Source organism: Phyllostomus discolor, chromosome 15 (genome assembly GCF_004126475.2).
Source record: "Phyllostomus discolor isolate MPI-MPIP mPhyDis1 chromosome 15, mPhyDis1.pri.v3, whole genome shotgun sequence".
In the NCBI taxonomy this organism is placed as follows: Eukaryota; Metazoa; Chordata; class Mammalia; order Chiroptera; family Phyllostomidae; genus Phyllostomus; species Phyllostomus discolor.
In genome coordinates this window covers 11,288,623-11,303,460 of record NC_040917.2, presented here as the reverse complement: position 1 = coordinate 11,303,460, position 14,838 = coordinate 11,288,623, and the positions used below count along the sequence as shown (strand labels likewise).

The 14,838-nt window shown below is 42.6% G+C and overlaps 1 protein-coding gene across 1 annotated transcript in view; it reads right to left on the bottom strand.

Annotated features, from left to right (window-relative positions):
* WDR64 (WD repeat domain 64) overlaps window positions 1-14,838 on the bottom strand; it is a 72,954-nt gene that overhangs the window by 30,647 nt on the left and 27,469 nt on the right. Inside the window, exons 10-13 of the mRNA XM_028531381.2 lie at window positions 10,648-10,787; window positions 7,421-7,547; window positions 4,146-4,294; window positions 1,638-1,761 (exon numbers count right to left, since the gene is read on the bottom strand). Coding sequence (XP_028387182.1) covers window positions 1,638-1,761; window positions 4,146-4,294; window positions 7,421-7,547; window positions 10,648-10,787 — 540 coding nt within the window. The remainder of the gene's footprint in view (window positions 1-1,637; window positions 1,762-4,145; window positions 4,295-7,420; window positions 7,548-10,647; window positions 10,788-14,838) is intronic.

Genomic DNA, 14,838 nt, shown 5'->3' with positions numbered 1-14,838 from the left:
CAAAAGGCTTAAGAGAATCCTAGCAGATAAGAAACTGTCAAGCTTTGAATTGTTTTGTTGGCTACTTGGGGGAAAATACAAAAGGAGTGTTCAATTTCTTCTTACATTTGAAATTACAATTTCTTTTGAGTTAACGTCACTCATTTAACTAAGTAATCTTGATAAAGGGGCCAGGAATGCTGGCGATAAGCAGTGTAGTTGTTGGATGCCTAGGTCAAGGTCACTGCTCAGTGTCAAGAATCAGGCTCTGACACAGGACTTTACAGCGGCTACCTCAAGGTTAGACCCAGCAGGATGCCCCTCACAGCACTTTGCCTCCAATCCCTTAACTGTCAGTATTTAAAAGGACTCTCGACTCCAGCACTAACAAGATAAAAATTCTGTGCTTGCATGAAAATAGTACCATCTTAGTCCCGTTGAGTTGCTTAATGCTTATGTCTGACAACAGTCGTGTACATTGCTCAGGGTGTCTGTTGTGACTAGTTTCCACACTGTGCGGGGTGTGCTGGTAAGAGCAGCGGACCGCTTTCTCAGGAAGAGTCCCACGTGGAGGGCAGCTGCGCACACTCACACGCCGTCAACTCAGCGGTCCCGATTTCACTTCATGGGCAGTGTTTGTTATTTGCTCACACTTTGCAAACTCAGACTTTACCTTAGGGTGTTCTCTCAAGGCATGGACTGCCCCACCAGCCAGCATTTAGTTAGTAAATATCTCTCTTTAGTAAGTAAGTAAGTGTATTCTGCGTAGTGCCTGCATAAAGCAGTTCTACGGTCGAGATAAAGCAGGGGTTTCCCAAAGTTAAGGACGCGAGGAGGTGAGGAGGGAAGCAGGCTGTAGGTCCCTAGTTCCTGGAAGTCCCATGGGATGCTCCCCAGCACGAGGCACAGCAAAGACCACAGCGCATCCTGAGCCAGACGCCCTCCTACGTGTGAGTGGCACATGCCCCCGAGGTGCCCACACATGTGAGCAAGTCCAAAAAGGAGAATTCTGGGAGTTATGTGCCAAAGCTGGCTGGGTATTTTGTCTGGTCCCCAAATCGACTGTCAATAAAAATATTATCAGCAAGTATTGAATCTACTGTCTATCTCTTAGCTGATGGTACCCAAAAGCAGACAGAATGAGTCAGTGCAACACAGATGAAGTCAGACCAAAGATGGAGTGAGATTGTAGGTATGAAAGACTTTTGCAAACTGGAAAGCAATGAGATAAGTGTTATGTAAGGTATTGATTATTTTTTAAAAGATTTTATTTATTTATTTTTAGAGAGGGAAGGGAGGGAGATAGAGAGAGACAGAAATATCAATGTGCGGTTGCTGGGGCTTATGGCCTGCAACCCAGGCATGTACCCTGACTGGGAATCGAACCTGCGACACCTTGATTCGCAGCCCGTGCTCAATCCACTGAGCTACGCCAGCCAGGGCTGGTACTGATTATTTTGAGCATCAGTATCTGGACGTGAAGGCCCATTCAAGAAAAGCCCATCACTCCTCAGTCGGGCGCTGCGACCTCACCTGTGTGGTTACACACGTCAGCCTGGTTCCTGCTCTCCCCATAACCCAAACAGCTGGTGAGTTCCTAGGACTAATAATTCTCAGAGCACTAATGCAGGGAGGCCGTAAATGAATACTAGTCTGACCGTTATACGCTCCTGTGGCAAAAAGGAATCCACTTTCATTGATAGATGCAGAAGTCAGTTCAACATTGAAGCCGTGAGGGTCTAAAATCTGGTAGATTTGGAGGCCAGTCTCAAGTTCCCATACCTATAGGTAAGAACAACAAAATAAAAAAATTAAATAATTCACATGCCCTTCAGTGCTTATTAAAATTTTACAATATTCAAAACCACCTCAAGAGGGGTGTGGTACCCATCTAACAACTTTTGCAGCATTCTGCCACGAACGCTGGTTTGATCAGAGGAAGGGCTGAAACATGCCATGCTACCCAGCAGTGTCTGAGCTGTCCTGGAGGGTGTCTGCTGCACACGCGTGTGGCCGAGACAGGCAGTGACTCTAGTCCAGGGAGCCCCCTGGCTGGGAGGAGGCACTCAATCGCTATTGTAAGTATAAAGCAAGATAGAAATGTAACAGTTATGAGTCCAGGAGACAAAATACCAAACTGGGTTTTTTGTTTTCTCTGTTGACACTTACCCAAATTAGCTCGGGGTCACTGGACAGAATCTGTGGTTATCAGCATGGAATCTATGAGCACCCTGAGGAAGGAGCTCACTGACCTTTCCAAGGAGTGTTGGGATTAGGGAGATGGCTTTGGAGAGAGAGAGAGAAAGAGAAAGAGAGAGAGAGAGGAAGGGAGGGAGGGAGAGAGAAGTAGGGGAAGGCTGAGACTTCAGAGAAGGCTGTCCTTGGAACTAGGCTGGGTGTAACCAGAAAGCACAGAAACATGTCAGGACTCGTTGGAAACGCGTAGAGGCTTTCTATTCCCTTCGGTGGGAATTTCCCCTCCTCCTGGATGGGCTGGGTTCACATGTAACAAAACTGAAGGGGCAGCACAGGATGAATTTGTTAGCATCCAAGCTGTTTGGGGGCAGGGGCAGCATAAGCAAAGGGCGGGGTGGAAAGCAGCATTGGTGCCCCGCCCCCCACCCCAGGGAGGGCTGCTGCCGCTGGGGCGGGACAGGGAAGGGGGAGGAGCCGAGGAAACCGCCTGGGAGGTGGAAAACAAACAGCGCCACCTGGGAAGTGGTGGAGCCAAGATCTGAACGGAGCCAGTCTGGCCCCGGAGGCCGTGCTCTCCATCTCCGTGTGCCCCTGGGTACAGAGGGGTCCTTCAGGGAGAAAGAGGAACATGTGTCACTGCATGAATGGGTTTCAGAGGTGACCGATCTCCTGGCCCGAAGCACATCTGTCTCTAACCGGTCAGATACGGAAACTCACCTACAGGTCTTCCTCCTTCTGGGGAGACCCCCCCCGCCCCCCCCACTGAGAGTGGTATTTTCTGAAAGCGGGGTAGGTTTTCCTTTTAATTTCCCTCTGCCTACTCTCTAGGCGTCACCAGAATTGAGGGATAGTCATGAGATTTGGACCTGAGAAACTCCCCAGCAGGTGTGCAGAGGTCAGAGACCGCGAGGGGGCCCGAAGGGACTTCGAAGGGAGGCTCTCTAGTGGTACCGTCTCCTCTTGGAGGGCACGCACGGATGAAAGGATGAACACCCAAAGCAAACACGCCCAGCCGCCACGGCTAGGGGCCTGCCGTGGACGTGATCACACGGCCACGTACCCTGGCCTCTAGGGAGCACGGGAATGGCAGGGCCAGAGGATCACAGAGGAAAGGGCGTGGGCATTCACATCGGGTGAACCCGGGTTCGTATCCCAGGTCTGGGGCCTGACCTCGCTGAGCTCCGGCTTGCTCCCTTCCAAATGGAATTTCTGTCTGTCCGCAGAGAATGACTGAGGATTCACCAAGGTCATGGATTTAAGGTGCTTGGCACGTAGCCAGCACCTATAGGGATTCTAGGAAACAACCTACCAGTTTCTTTCCCTTTCCTCTTAATATACTATCTTCCCCTAGCTCACTTTTTTGAAAAAATTGCATATATATATATATATAGTATGTCTATCGTATTTTGCCATGTATAATGTGTACCCACGTTTTTGGCCCAAACTTTCAGGAAAAAAATCTTTTGTTTAAATTTTTAAATTCAATTATTTATTTATTTATTTATTTATGTTTTGATATTTGTTTTGTATTATTGAACTTTGCATACAGATATCATTTTTGCATTCTAAAGCTATATTTTTAATGCACAAGCATATATACAAGAATTAAAAATATTTATATAAATTCAGAATTTGTACTACCCATATATAATGTGCATCTTTATTTTTCCCTCAAAACTGTGGACAAAAAAGTGTGCATTACATGTGGCAAAATGTAGTATATACTATTTGGATAGTGACAACTAGCTTTATTTATTTAATTGAGCATGTGACAGTACCATGAAGCCTAAGCTGGCTTAAAATAGTTGTTTTTTTATGGGTTTGTGAAAGCTTAAAAATAGATCGAATGTAGGGTCTTATCATATGCCACTACATTTACTTAATGATTCAAAGACTTACCAGTAAGAAGAGAAAATTCTATGTGTTTTGCCTCTTTTTTTTTTTTTTCTGAAGAGTCACTGTCTACTTACCTTAATTATGGATTCGGAGCAGATAGTAAGTACTTGGTGAAAATATTTGTTGTAAAGCATGACATTGATTTCCCGTTCGTGAGTGTGGGGGACCTGTTTTGTATCTTGAATCATCCTAGTCAAAGGGTACATGTCAATAACACTAGATCCTGAAACAGAAAGAAGAATCTCATAAACACTCACCAGGAAAAGTTCTGCCTCACAAAGGATTTTATCCAACCTGTTGTGTTTGTAAAGAGCCAATCAGTGAGATTAGCAGTGTGATTGCTTAGGAACTCTAATGGGGTACAAAGACGTTCGTTTACAATTTTGATAATAAAACGAATATGATTTAGCCAGAGAAAAGCATTCGTTTTCGGCTTCATTATTTTCAAGTGCAGGCTGTTTGGACTTCGCTAGTATCCTCTTTCCAGTGGCCTCTATCTTCCTATTTTTATAGTCTCATTTTTTCCCTCTTTAGAGTGGCTGCAGCGCATCCCTCCATCTGGTGGAGAGTAATAAGGGAGATGGAACTGGCAGGTAAGCGGCCATTTAGTGATTGGAACTTTTTGTTAGAGAGCCCTTTTCAACCAACGAATGTTCAAAACAAAACACTGTGAACATCGCCTTGTTCAATGTAACCAATGAGAATGATTGCAAGCCAGTGCTTGTAACACTAATATTAAATAAGGTTATTGTCCACATCACCATGGTGAGGTAGATGGAGAGCAGGTATCCCTTACTTGAATTCTTCTAAGGGTATTTCCTTTGGCTTTACCATCATGTGGTAATCTGCAAGTATGATTTAGCTCAAAATCGACAAACTGTGTGTCCTGGTGGAGTGTAATGTCTGGAAATATAAGTAACAACTGCAAAGCATCCCACAACTCCAACGAAGACAAAGTCTTTTTCCTAGGTCGATGTGGATTTTTTTCTTTGCACGGACTTTCTCAAGTCTCTCCAAGGATATCTCAACTCTAGGAAGGGTTTCCGCGGGAGTTACACACTACTAAACACTTTCCTTGGGTGTTTAAATTTTAAGGTAAAAATGTATTCATGTGTGAAAGACTTCAACGGCTCCCCTGGGAATGTTTTTCATTCATTTTCCTCAATATGGAAATAGGAGGAATGGGGTGACCAGCTAGGCAAACAGCACTTGAAGCTTCTTGGCAGATCCTTGAACATTATATTGACAGTGGCCAGTGACATGGGCAAAGCTAGATAAGCAGGACCAGTGCAATCCCTTCCCTTTCTGGTTCATTATACTGTTGCTAGGGAAACAGTGTTTTACTGAGAAGTTATGTGGATTCAGGGTCCGAGGCTTTGGAATCCAATCCCAGCTCTACGTTTCCTCCTCGTATCTTTCTACTAGTCAGTTTAACACTGGGATATTCACTTTTGTCATTTATAAAACAGGATAAATAATAATTCCAGCTTCATGTGGTGATCATGCAGACCACAGGAAATGAAGTACATGAGAGTGCCTTGTGAGAGAACTATACAGATGGTTGTGCTTTAAGAGTGGTGACAATGACAGTGATAGGGCCACAGCACATTCTACATAGCAGTTCCAGGACGTGGCTGCTGTCACTGGGGTTTAGAAGATTCTATTGGCTGCTTCGCTTGAATCAAAGCATGAATGAACACCTACGTAATAGACTTCCTGTCGTTCTTGTGTCAACTGACGGTTGCAGCCAATGTATGCAGTGCTGGTGATTAAGCAATATTCAGAGGTCTGTATGTTTTTAGTTTTTATTTATTGATTTGAGAGAGAGGGGAGGAAGGGGGAAAGAGAGAGACAGAGAGAGAGAGACGGAGAGAGAGAGAGAGATCAGTTTGTTGTTCCACTTATTTATGCTTCCATTGGTTGATTCTTTCACGTGCCCTGGCTGGGAATCGAACCCACAAATTTGTCATACCCGGACGACGCTCTAACCAACTGACCTACCTGGCCAGGGCCAGAGCTCTACATTTTTATAGGCAAAATACTATTGTGATGACATAAAATGAGGAAGAAAATTTGATTTTCTATCCCTTTTTTGGTCTCAATCCTTGAGTCCTGAGTTATTCTGATGATAAGTGGGATGGAAATGAGGAGCCCAGTAATCAAACATGCAGGTTGGCACACTAAGGGAGAAAATTTGCTTGCAACTTTTAGGATGTTGTTTTTAGAAGAGGGATGCTTACAACCAGAATTAAGTTCTACTTGCCAAGGTGGAAAATGATCTAGTAAGCGTGAAGTGCTAATTCACTCATAATCCAGAAAAAAACTCAGAATTTAAAATAATGATGTTCTCCACCAGCAAAAGCACCAACCACCTCCCTACCCTCATTAATCCCATGGAAGGTCAGAGCAGGTGGTCACTGGGAAAATGCTTAGGAAATGCATTCTGGGTTGGTGTGGCAGGAGGAAAATGAATTATTCATGTGGGTCATTTTTCTCCTAAAGCCCAAGGGTAAGCAAATGCTTAGCATTTGTGTCTTTAGTAAGCATGTGTTTCTAAGAGGCAACGAGAAAAGGAGGAAACAAATCTGTTGGTATCAGCTCTCGGCACCCAGAATTCGGGCCTCTGTTCTCTCTCTCCGCTGTTCTTGGTCTAGAAGCCAAGGCAGGTAGGAGGCTCAGCACCCTTCCTGCCTAGTAACTGGAGTCCCAGGGTCAGTGCCTGCAGCCAAACTGCCTCACTGAAAAAAGTGGTGCGTCCGTTCTAAGATGGACCATATTCCTGCTCTCAAGAGTGAAAACACAGCTGAATTTACCTTGCCTCAGCAGCACGGTACACCCCGTGTTTCTGCCAAACCCATGCCACATCTCTGTAGGTTCAGGACCTTGGAGCCCTGGCGTGGTATTTTCTTTCTTTTCTTTTTTTTTTTAAGATTTTATTTATTTATTTTTAGAGAGGGACGGGAGGGAGATAAAGAGAGAGTGAGAGAGAGAGAAACATCAATGTGTGGTTGCCGGGGGTCATGGCCTGCAACCCAGGCATGTACCCTGACTGGGAATCGAACCTGTGACACTTCGGTTCGCAGCCCGCACTCAATCCACTGAGCTACACCAGCCAGGGTGCGTGCTATTTTCAGAGAACACCAGCCACACCTTGTATCCACCCAGCCATGGAAATATAGAAGGGAGTGGAATCAGATGAAATGTCTGCTGTGATGTATCAAGGTTTACACATTTCCCTTCTAGTTTTGTTTTTCTTCTAGTTTGTGCTCAGGTGCTAGTTAAAATTAAACAGTTAAAAGTCAAGGTATGAGGGTTTTTTTTTTTTTTGCCATTAATTGGGGGAGCTTACCTGCAATAAGCATGCCGTGATTGGTGTCGTAGATCATGGAATAAATCTGCATGTCTCCGGGTCCTCCCTGGGTGTCGTGGAAGACTTGCAGGAGTGACAGAGTCTGGATGTCCCACACCCTGAAAACCTGGCAGAGCAGGGAGCACAGTTCACCACTTTGACACGCCCCCCTTCCCACTCAAAGCTGTTTATGGGAAGCATTTTCAGAGCCCATAATATGCTCCTAAGAACTTGCAGGAGTGTGTGACTTTTATGATGAGCACATATTTGCTAAACTCTGATTGGGCTCTTGGTTCAGTTATCAGTCATTCATATCAGAGGGAAACAGCAGTGATTACATGTTTGCTTAAAGGAGCTAGATTTTTGTGTCATTACAGAAGGGAGGGGGAAAACAGAGTATTTATTATTCTTTAAGAATTTGGAGCCCTGGCCAGGTAGCTCAGTTGGTTACAGCATCATCCTGATATTCCAAGGTTTCAGGTTCGATCCCCGCTCAGGACACATACAAGAAGCAACCAATGAATGCATTAATAAGTGGAACAACAAATTGATGTTTCTCTCCCTCTCCCTTTTGCTCTCTCTCTAAAATCAATAGATAAAAATTTTTAAAAGGAATTTGGAGAAATAATAAAAGACTGTTATAACTTAACAGTGCAATGGAAGTCATGTTTCTCTTTGTACCATAGATTAGAGAACAGAGGGAAGACAAATTTTAGGTGGAATGTTTCAAGTTGCTCTTTCACGACTTAAGACCATGGGAACATCTTACTAAATGAGGGTTTCAAGAACCTCCCCTTCCTGCTGCCCAGGCATACAAGAATTAGAGAAAGCAGTTTTTGGGGGTGGTATCAATATAGTAAGAGTATGAGGAAATAGGTTATCAGAACCCTCCTTTGAGGAAGGAAAGAGAACTATGTAATACTCAACTATGGCTTGGGTTGATAAAAGCGAATAGAACGAATTAATTCAGTAAGCTAGATCAAGTTTACCCTTCGTCACTTGAGATAACTGGTCTTTATTTTCCTTATTTTCTGTTTGTTTTTTTTAAGCAAGTTACAGTGTGATTGAATTTCAGAAATAAGTGTGATTTCATCAAGGATTAAGGTATCATCAGCCTTAATATTTTTGTATTATAATCATTATTATTAAACTATTAAATTAGAATCTTTGTTGAGTATATAAGTGATCTTTTTATTTTTAAATTTTTTCCATTACCATCATTGCCATTTAGTCCCGTTATACCCCTCTGCCCACCTTCCCCACAATCACCATGCTGTTTTGTCCATGCCCATGAGTCCTTTCTCCTTTTTGCTCAGTCCCCCAACCTGCTCCCACCCAGGGCTGCCAGCCTGCTCTCCATCTATGAGTCAGTCTCTATTTTGCTTGTTAGTTCAGTTTGCTATTAGATTTCCTTATGCGTGAATCATATGGTACTTGTCTTTCTCTGACTGGCTTATTTCATTTAGCATAATTGTTCTCCAGGTCTACTCCCCACAGGCCAGGGTTACTCAGAACTTGTACTTCCTTTGTGCTGCCAAACATGCAGATTTGGAGAGAGTAGCTAGAACACCGAACCTTTTCAGTCTTTTGTATCGTAGAGTAAACAAGTATGATGGACTATTTATGAATGTTGGTGCAGAGCCCAGAGTGAGAGGCAAGCAGAAGAAGAACGGACAGTGGCATTGAGGAGTGCCAAAGAAATTGCTCTGTTCAAATTGTTTCTAACTTTATTGCTCTGGCTGGGATCCGTCCATGGTTGGTGGTCTTCCTAACTCCTGTGTGTACACGCTGAGCTATGGCTGGTGGAGAGAACAAAGGATGAGGCAAAAGATTAGGGTTCCAGTTCTAACCTACCTTTGAAATTCCCTGAACCTGTTTTCTTTTGTCTAAAATGGACTCAGTAGCACCAACATGCTCTCCTTATTGAATTGATGTGAATATGTTCTGAAATCTGTGATTTTCTCCCCATAGAGTAATTCTAATTTTTCATATCTCTCTCTTCTTCAGTGTTCCGTCCTGTTGGTCTTCCACATGACTTCAGGGTGGTGGGACTGCTGAGTGGGCAGAGGCACAGAGGTCTTGGTCCTTGGGCTGCATCTGTGCTCTAGATTTTTCTGCCGCCCTCTCCCTCATGCCCTCTTGGTTACTGTCGTATCAAACTGATCCCAGGTTTGCAAACTCTCTCTTTCTGGTCTCTGTGCATCCATACACATTCCTCGTATTATCTCCACTTTCCTCCCAACACCCTGCTCCAAACCTAGCAAACTTGAAACTTGGAAAACTGGTATTCAAATAATCCTGAATAGCTTTAATGCATCAGAGACCAGTTTTGTGGAAGACAATTTTTCCACAGAGTGGGAGTGGGGGAGGTTGGCTTCAGAGTGACCCAAGAGCATTACTTCTGCTGTGCAGCCTGATTCTTAATAGGCCACAAGCCAGTACAGGGCTGTGGCCTGGGAGTTGGGGACCCTTGTCTTACAGTACAATGTTCCCATGCAGAAATGTAGACTGTCCCTCTGCTCATGTTCTTAAATACAAGTGCCTCAGAGAAAACTTCAGAATTATCTTACATTTCTGGTGAATATTGCTTGTTAAGGAAGTCCTTCATAACTTTTTGCCCTTGTAAATACTATCCATTTGATCATTTTTTTCCCCAGCTGGTTACTGCTCTTATATAGAAATGTTTTTATAAATTGTCATTATAACCAACTGCCTTATTAAACTTGTCCTAACATTTTGAGCTGATTGTATTAAAATTTTCAAGCAATCCCATCATTTGAAAATATAACAATTTAGTCTCACTGATAATATATTTATAACTTACTTTTTTCTTGTGTTATCACATTGGTTAGAAGATTTAAAACACTGTTTGATGACAGCAGCAATGACAGAAACCCTTGTTTTTCCTGCATTTAATGATGCTGCTCTTGTCTGTTATGGGAAGGCCTTTTGTGTGACTGAGGATATTGTGGGCTCTCTTCCCAGAGTCGTATTCTTTCGACTCCTCAAACACGACCTTCCTTGTGCCGCATTCAGCAGAAACAACAGTGGCTCGCCATTCCCCTCTCCACACCGATATTTTTCTCAGTGACTGTTGCCATTTCAGTCAAAAATTGTCTGTACTCTAGATCGTCCAATAGTTGGTCTCAGGGGAAACAAATCGTTTTTTTTTTCTGTGTGTGTGTGTGTGTGTGTGTGTGTGTGTGGTCGTTTTTTCTTTTCCTTACCTTGGCAGAGGAAAGGCTGATGACCAGTTGATCTTTCTCGTTGGTAACGATCTCAGTGATGCTGAACATGTGCCCCACGAGCTTTCCCACGGGCTTGGTGCTGATGTTGGGGTGCCACAACCGGAGCACTTTATCGTCTCCTAAAAAGGACACGAGTGGTTACTTATTTTCTCAGGGATACAGGCGGTGACAGTGTAAAGAGTCTGTGCCTCCCCATGTCCCCCGCCCCCAGCCCCTGATTCTATAGGTTCAGTTTATATGTATAAGCATACAGTGTTAGTCCTTCCCTGTATGACTTATGGCACTCAGCACAATGCCCTCGAAGTCCACCCAGGTTGTCACAGAGGGCAAGATTTCCTTCTTTCTCGTGGCTGGTAACTGTCCATTGTATATCATATACGACCACACCTTCTCTATTCATCTATAGGCAGACACGTAGGTTGTTTGCATGCTGTGGTGGTTGTGGATAATGCTGCACTGAACATGGGGTGCAGGTGTCTCCCGGAGATGTTGGTCAGAGGGTACAAACTTGCAGTTATAAGGTAAATACATTCTGGGCATCTAATGTATGGGATGGTGATTATAGTTAATCATACTGTATTATGTACTTCAAAGTGGCTGAGAGAGTTGATCTTAAATATTTTCACCAGAAAGAGAATGGTAATCATGTGACGTGATGGAGGTGTTAGCTAACCCTTGGTGGTAATCATTGTGCAATATAAAAGTGTAGCAAATTGTCCTGGCTGGCGTAGCTCAGAGGATTGAGCACAGGCTGCGAACCAAAGCATCGCAGGTTCGATCCCCAGTCAGGGTACATGCCTGGGTTGCAGGCCACGGCCCCCAGCAACCGCACATTGATGTTTCTCTCTCTCTCTCTCTTTCTCCCTCCCTTCCCTCTCTAAAAATAAATAAATAAAATCTTTAAAAAGAAAAGGAAGCAGAACAAATATTTTTTTAAAAAGTGTAGCAAATCAATAAGCTGTACAACTTAAACTTATATGTTATATGCCAATCATGTGTCAGTAAAGGTGGAAAACAAAGTGTCTCTCACTCAGTCACATCCTTATCGCCTTTCTCACAGCAAATCACAGTCTGTTTCTTCCAGGACGCAGCCCAGGACTTGCTAAGAGGATGTTAGCCTTGTTTGGATCTGCTTCCTTGCATCAGAATTGTTTTGTAATAATTGTATTTACACATACAAATGTGAATTCCCATAAATATTTGATGAGGCCTTTTCTTGATTCAGTACTTTCCTGCCCTATTCATGCATTAATGTATTATTTTCTATAATTACTTCCCCAAAGCATTTAAGGCAGCTGTTCTTTTGTTTTTACATTCTTACATTATGCAAACATCATAATAAGAGAGGAAATCAAAGGGAGAGGGAAATTGCACATAATTTATAGCATTATATCAAGTCAACTGTTTTCATATTTCCATCTTCCTCCCTAACATATATATCCATAAGAAAATATAATTTGCATGTAGGTACTATCATAGGGTAGATACTGTTTCCTAGTTGTTAAAACCATGCAGGTACATAGTAAAAGATTTATACAGTATGCAAGAGCATAATTTTTTACTAAAAAAAAACTTCCTTTCTTCCCATAATTTCTAGTTTTACTCCCAATAGAAACCCAGTGTTATTTTTTTCTCTCTTACAAATAGACTGTTTTTAGAGTTAAGAATAACACTTTTCCATTCATATTTAAATGCTTTAAATTAGGAAGGTTATCATTTCTCAACAACAACAACAACAACAAATCACTGTCACCAATTTTTATCTTTGATGCACATCTAAAAATGTGTTATAGATGTTGATGAAATGCAAAATCACTGTTTTAATATGAATTTTTACCAAGAAATTACAGCAAGTGGTATTGAATGCACCGAGACACAGACCAAATTAAAGTTTTGTAGAGTAGATTTGTCATTTTGTTATTTTGTATAGATGGAAGGGAAGATTGCTTTCTTTTTCTTTCCAGCTTTATGGAGATATAATTGGCATATAACATAGCATAAGTGCAAGAAAATAAAATTCTGACATTTGAGCCACTCATTCCGGTCCGTGATGTTTTGTTACGGCAGCCAGGGCTGACAAAGGCAGCAGCCAGGATATTTTAAGGGCTACTGTCCAGTGTAAGTGGGATATTTTATTAAATTGAAAACTTCCACAGCAACCTTATCAACAGCAAGAAGGAAAAATGTCTTGAGAAATTACTGTGTATGTTTGACACTTTGCTAATTGTAGAGCATACCATGAAATTCTGTATATTGACTCTATCAAAAGTCTACTTTTTCAGAAACCTCCCTGAAAGCCTCTTCTGATTACTTTCCCCACGCTCAGATTGAGGTAAGATTTCTTCCGTGTTGTTAGGGTGTTTTCTTGAGATTTTTTTTAAAGCACAAATTCTATTCAATTTTAGTTGTTTGCTTCCATATATTTTGCCCATTATCTGGTATTTCTCATGTATAGCAGTGTTTGACAAATAGTGAGTGTTTGATATATGATTGTTTAATAAATTAGTTGGCTAGTAGAGTCACTTACGAAGTGGTTAAGAATATATATTTTAAGTAAGTCTGCCTCAATTTCAAACCCGGCTTTCTCATTTCCTGGCTTTATAGCTTAGAGTAAGTGGCTTCACTATCCTGTGTCTAAGTTTCCTTATCGGTGTAAAGCGGATAAATAGAACTATGCGTCATAGCTGTATTGTGAAGATTAAGTGGATTGTACATGTGTAACTTTTTTAATTTTTAAAGTTGACTTCAGAAAAAGAAGAGGAAAGAGAGAAAAACAACGATTTGTTGTTCCACTTATTGATGCATTCATTGGTTGATTCTTGTATGTGCCCTGACTAGGAATTGAACCTGCAATCTTTGCTACTGGGATAACATGCTAACCAACTGAGCAACCCGGCCAGGGCCATACTTGTGTAACTCTGAACAGTTTCTGGGCTGTGAACTATTACTACTATTAGTACTACTACTACTATTGTTCTAAGTCCATGCCATGTACAATTCATTTAAAAATGTTTGGGGTGGGGGACAGAAGGGGAATTGAGATACAGGTAAATGACACATGGACCCTGCTCTTGAGAATTTGTAATCTGGTAGTAGTACAGCAAGGATGAAAGACATACAGGTAAAGTAAAAATTCATAGAAAAGATATCAAATCTGAACATAGGGCATTAGACTATGAATATTATATTATGGTTCATGAGGGGTTGATTTCTTGTATCTTTGTTATTTTCCATTCACTTTCTTTTATTTTGTTGTTAAACCAGGATTTTAATAAGGCCACATATACAAGATAGGATTTCTTTCCTTTAGTGAGCTCTTATGTCTGTTAGCGAGTCACTTGGCCAAAACGCATCACTCTTGGTGAGATGAGTGGCCTCTGTTGAGAGAGAAAAGCGAAGGAGGGAGAGCGTGGGGCGAGCTAGACTACTGTCTCCAGGAAGGACGGGGGCTGGAGCAAAGAGAACTGAGTCAAGCTCAATGCCCCCAGCTAACCAGCTGTGCAAATCACTTTCCTTATCGGGACCTCATTTCCTTCTCTGTAAAGTTTTGATCCCTGAGGTTCCTTCTAGCCCTAAAGTTTTATGATTGTGAGAGTAGACAGCAATCGGAAATTTGTTGAGGTCATGAGAAACACTCCAGATTGGCAGTTACACGATTCAAACGGAATAATTCCCATGATGCAATATCTCGTCTGCCTTTGCTTTTCACTGGCAGCAGCCAAGAAGTGTCACAAGACAGTAAGTACTCAGGTATGTTCAGAGCCCCAATGCTCAGGCCCACAAATAGTTCTAGATAATGTTGGCCGGAGCAGCTCTGCCATGGGCAAGATCCCTCCTGGAGCACGAGCCCAGGCTATCCCCAGGAGAGAACCTGACTTACGTGCCCATCTCATGAAGAAGGAATCAGTTGAGGATTGCCACCTCAAAAATGCCCAGGACTCTTAACCTGCGAACTATCTATGTCCAGCATGCATTGCAAAGGAAACCCAATCTTCCAGAGGTTTCCTGCTGCCTACTGCCAGTGGTCCTCCAGCTCTGCTTGCTTTCTGTCGATAGTAAGAGAATGCATGCACAGTCTGGGTGGTGGCTTTCCGCAGCCAGAATAAGCAGAAAGGAACATGATACTAAGCTCTAAATGCCTACAGTATTCCGTCTGTGATTATGACGGTG